The following is a 4704-nucleotide window of genomic DNA, read 5'->3' on the forward strand; positions in this document are numbered from 1 at the left end:
GCCCGTGGGGTGCGCAGCTCTAGCAAGCAGTTCTAGGCCTTCCCAGAGTGGGGGACTCGTCCGCCGCCACCGGTGGGGGTGTGCTAAGCTCTAGCAAGTACTTTTGTGGCTGCCCGGAGCAGGGGAGCTCCATTCCGGCTGCCCGCAGGAAGCTTGCGGCTCTAGCAATCAGTTCTGGACCTGCCCAGAGCCCTGGGGCGGGGTTCTTCTCTGCCGCCCGTGGGGTGCGCGGCTCTAGCAAGCAGTTCTAGGCCCTCCCAGAGTGGGGGACTTGTCCGCCGCCACCAGCGGGGGTGAGCTAAGCTCTAGCAAGTACTTTTGTGGCAGCCTGGCGCAGGGGGCTTCTCTGTGGCCGCCCACCACCTGCGGGAGGGGGGCGGCTCTAATAAGCAGTTCTGGGGCCCGCTTTGTACCTACATTTTATGTTCTTAAATGATCTTCCTTGGATTTATAGCTTGCCAAACTTCTTTCTGGGCTCAGCTCCCCGTATTTGGCTTCATAGATTCTGATTCCAACCAGTTTTTCTTCCTTTGCTCAGGAGCCTCTGACCAGGGTTGCTACCAGTCAGCCATCTTCCCAGAATCGCCCTTTAAATTTTCTAATTATCTGTTTGGCTAAGTGAACAACTTACTTTATAGTAAACTGAGATCTTTTTTTTTTTTTTTTATTGTTTGGGATTCACTGTGGGTACAAAGAATTAGGTTACACTAATTGAATTAGGTTAACACTATTGTGTTAGATAAAGTCTCTCTTGTAATTGTGCCCCACCCCCAAGAGGTGTGCCATACACTGTGACCTCCCCTTCCTCTCCCCCTCTTCCCAGTCCTTCATTCCCCTATCCCCCCTTGTATTAGCTCATCTACTGCCTTCATATTAGAGTAGAGTACATTGGATTCTTGTTTCTCCAGTCTTGTGATGTTTTACTAAGAAGAATATGTTCCACTTCCATCCGGGTTAATACAGAAGGTGTAAAGTCTCCATCTTTTTTAGGGGCTTAATATACATATACCACAGCTTGTTAATCCATTCTTGAGTTGGTGGGCATTTAGGCTGTTTCCACATTTTGGTGATTGTAAATTGAGCTACAATAAACAGTGTGGTGCAAATGTCCTTATGATAAAAGGATTCTTTTTTTCTTCTAGGTAGATGCCTAGTAATAGGATTGCAGGATCAAACTTGAGTTCTTTGAGGGTTCTCCATACCCTTTCCAAAAAGGTCATAATAGTTTGCAGTCCCAGCAGCAGGGTAAAAGTGTTCCCTTCTCTCCACATCCATGCCAGCATCTGCAGCTTTGAGTCTTTGTGATGTGGGCCATTCTCAGTGGAGTTAGGTGATACCTCAGGGTGGTTTTGATTTTCATTTCACTGATGATTAGGGATGATGAGCATTTTTTCATATGCTTGTTAGCCATTAGTCTGTCTTCTTTAGAGAGGGTTCTATTCATCTCTCTTGCCCAGTGATATATGGGATCGTTGGGTCTTTTTTGTTGATTAATTTTAGTTTTGTATAGATTGTAGTTATCAAATTTTGTCTGATTCATAATATTCAAATATCTTTTCCCATTCTGAAGGTTGTCTATTTGCTCTGGTTGTTGTCTCCTTAGCTATAAAGAAGCTTTTCAATTTAATTAAGTCCCATTTGTTTATGTTTGTTGTTGTTGCAATTGCCATAGAAGTCTTCTTCATAAAATCTTTCAGCAGGCCAATATTTTCAAGTGTTTTCTCCTCACTTTCTTCAAGGATTTTATTGTTGTATGCCTTAGATTTAAATCTTTTATACATCTTGAATCAATTTTTGTAAGTGGTGAGAGGTGCAGGTCTGGTTTCAGTCTCCCAGCACCATTTATTGAATAGGGATTTTTTTTCCCCAGTGAATGTGTTTATTAATTATAATTGACATAAAAGACATATCTAAATTGATCAAATTTTTAATGATAGCAATTGTCAGGAGGAGATTAAATTGAAACAGGAGTTGGTTGAGTTTGAATTTTAACTTTGCCTGGTAGGTATCTAAAAACTGACACCAAACTATACATTTCTTCCATTTGACTTAAATACTCTGATTAGAATTGATTGATTTTCATATATTCACAAACATGTAAATGTTCATTAAAAATGTGTGCATCAATTTGTAGCTGACTTTGGTGGCTGATTACCTGAGTTGAATTCCTGATTTTAATGGTCTTATTGAGATCTACTCTCTCCTTGTTTCCATTTTTACAATTACTTTGAATCTCATTGAAAAATATTTTAAAGAAGAGCTATGAGATGGCACCTGTGGCTCAAAGGAGTAGAGCACCGGCCCCATATGCCGGAGGTGGCAGGTTCAAACCCAGCCCCGGCCAAAAACTGCAAAAAAAAAAAAAAAAAAAAAGCTATGAAATTCATAAAACTACAACAGATGAAGAAAGAACACCACAATGGTGGTTATGAATGTGAGTGATGGATGTTACCACAGAGCAGGGTTGGGGTATACAGGGTATAAACAATCTCTTTGAAAGATGCTTTTGAACACTAGGATTGTGGGGTATTAGAATGAAGAGTGCATGCACCAGAGAGTCATGTCCTTCCAAAACCAAGTGTTAGAAATGATGACTTCTCTAGGGTCTTGACAGAATGATTCATGTGTTCCATCCCTACTTTTAACAGGGATGCCTCTCACCACTTGTTCTCTTCTTTCAGATTGATGACCCCAAAAGCACCCTAGAGGAGGGCGTTAATGAGGCTGAGGCCATCACCTCTGTGAATAATCTGGGAAGCAAGCAAGCCTTGAACACAGATTACCTTGATTCTGATTACCAAAGAGGACAGCTGTACCCGTTCCCCCTTAGTGGTGATTTCCAGATGACTACATTTGCTCTCACAAATTCAGCTCCAATGACCCAGTCTTTTCAGGAACGGTGGTACATGAATCTCAACAGCCTAATGGACCAGGCCTTGACACCGCAGTGTGGCAATGGAGAAGACCTGTATATTATCACAGGCACAGTACCCTCGGACCACAGAGTCAAAGACAGAGTGACAGTCCCCAAGTTTGTTTGGCTGGCAGCCTGTTGTGCTGTCCCGGGAGGAGGCTGGGCCATGGGCTTCATCAAGCACACTCGGGACAGTGACGTGATAGAGGATGTGATGGTAAAAGATCTTGAGAAGCTGCTTCCATTTAACCCTCAGCTGTTCTATAACAACTGTGGTGAAACTGAGCAAGACACAGAGAAAATGAAAAAAATCCTGGAAATGGTTAACAAAGTCCAAGATGAAGAGCGAGCAGTGCAGTCTCAAGAGCGCTCTACTCCCCTCTCCAGCACCAGGAGCAAGAGGTCTGTTCTGTTGCCTCCAGAGGCATCTGAGAGAAGTAGCAGCTTTTTGGGAAGCCTCATGGGCTTCATTGCTACCCCTTTCATCAAGATTTTCCAATTAATTTACTGCCTTGTGGTAGCAATCCTGAAGAGCATTGTCTATTTCCTATGGTTTGTTACCAAGCAGGTGATTAATGGCATAGAAAGTTGCCTTTACCACCTGGGATCAGCCACCATCTCATACTTTGGGGCCATTGGTGAAGAGTTGGTGAGCATACCTTGGAAGGTACTCAAGGTCATGGCCAAGGTTATCAGAGCTGTGCTCCGGATCCTCTGTTGTCTGCTGAAGGCTGTTTGCCACGTTCTAAGCATCCCTGTTCAAGTCCTTGTGGAGGTGGCCACTTTCCCTGTGTATACCATGGGCGCTATTCCCATTGTGTGCAAGGACATTGCAATGGGGCTTGGTGGTATTGTCTCTCTGCTGGTTGACACTACTTTTGGCACCATGGGTGGCTTACTTCAGTTTGTTTTTAGTGCCTGCAAGAGGTTTGGCTCCAAGGTTACTTTTGACAATTCTGGGGAATTATAGAACTCAAAAAACTAATCATGTGTAATCCCAGTGATTTTGAAAGCTACAGTATTTTGTTTTTAGAATGGGTTTCTGTTCCCTGTTGATTTCATTATATTTTGGTTTTTGGTGGGGGTGTCTGCTTGTGTTTTGCAATTTAGACTTGACACAAGAGAAATGCTCAGGGTGAGAGGAAATGTCCTGACCTGCTGTATCCCTCCAGTTAATATGTGCACACTCAAAAGCCACTGAGAACTCCAGTTACTCTGCCTGGCACAGATGACCACCTGAAATGCTCTGGTGTTCATTTGTGATGATTAAAAACTACAGAGGAGGGAATAATTAGGAAGAAGACAACTTTTAGCACAAGGGTTTCTGAGAAAAGGAGAATGGAATCTAATTCCTCCTATTACTCTTGGAGACTTCAGGCAAAACAGATTTTAAAAATCTACAATTTCTTGGCATTTGCTTCTCTTTTCCCTGACTTGGACTGATCTTGATAAAGTGCAGATGATGCTTCTATCTTGAAATAACTTCCATAGGGATATACAATTTGCTGTATCTCATAGCTTTCCATGGTTCCCAAGGACACATAAGGTTTTAATTTTTTTCCCAAAGACATTTAAGATTTAAGTTGAATTTTGCTGCGTTTTTCTTGTGGATAATAATAAGCATTTTTAAAAAGCATTTTTTGTTAATGATAAGCACTTTATGCAGAAGGTGGCGTAATGAAGTTCATAAGGGCAAATATTTTTTTGCTCCTTGAATGGTATAATACAGTCCTTGCAGGTATAAAGAAGAGAAAAAGGGGGTCAGCCCTGCTCTTAATAGGTACTGTGGA

General features: G+C 42.4%; 1 protein-coding gene across 1 annotated transcript in view; it reads left to right on the forward strand.

The window, feature by feature from the left end:
* The window catches only part of ENDOD1 (endonuclease domain containing 1), a 46336-nt gene extending 42020 nt beyond the window's left edge, over window positions 1-4316 (forward strand). Inside the window, exon 2 of the mRNA XM_003781321.3 lies at window positions 2682-4316. Coding sequence (XP_003781369.2) covers window positions 2682-3884 — 1203 coding nt within the window. The 3' untranslated portion in view covers window positions 3885-4316. The remainder of the gene's footprint in view (window positions 1-2681) is intronic.
* The last annotated feature ends 388 nt before the right edge of the window (window positions 4317-4704 follow it).

This window comes from Otolemur garnettii, unplaced genomic scaffold, assembly GCF_000181295.1.
Source record: "Otolemur garnettii isolate 467f Iridium unplaced genomic scaffold, OtoGar3 scaffold00001, whole genome shotgun sequence".
Lineage (NCBI taxonomy): Eukaryota > Metazoa > Chordata > Mammalia > Primates > Galagidae > Otolemur > Otolemur garnettii.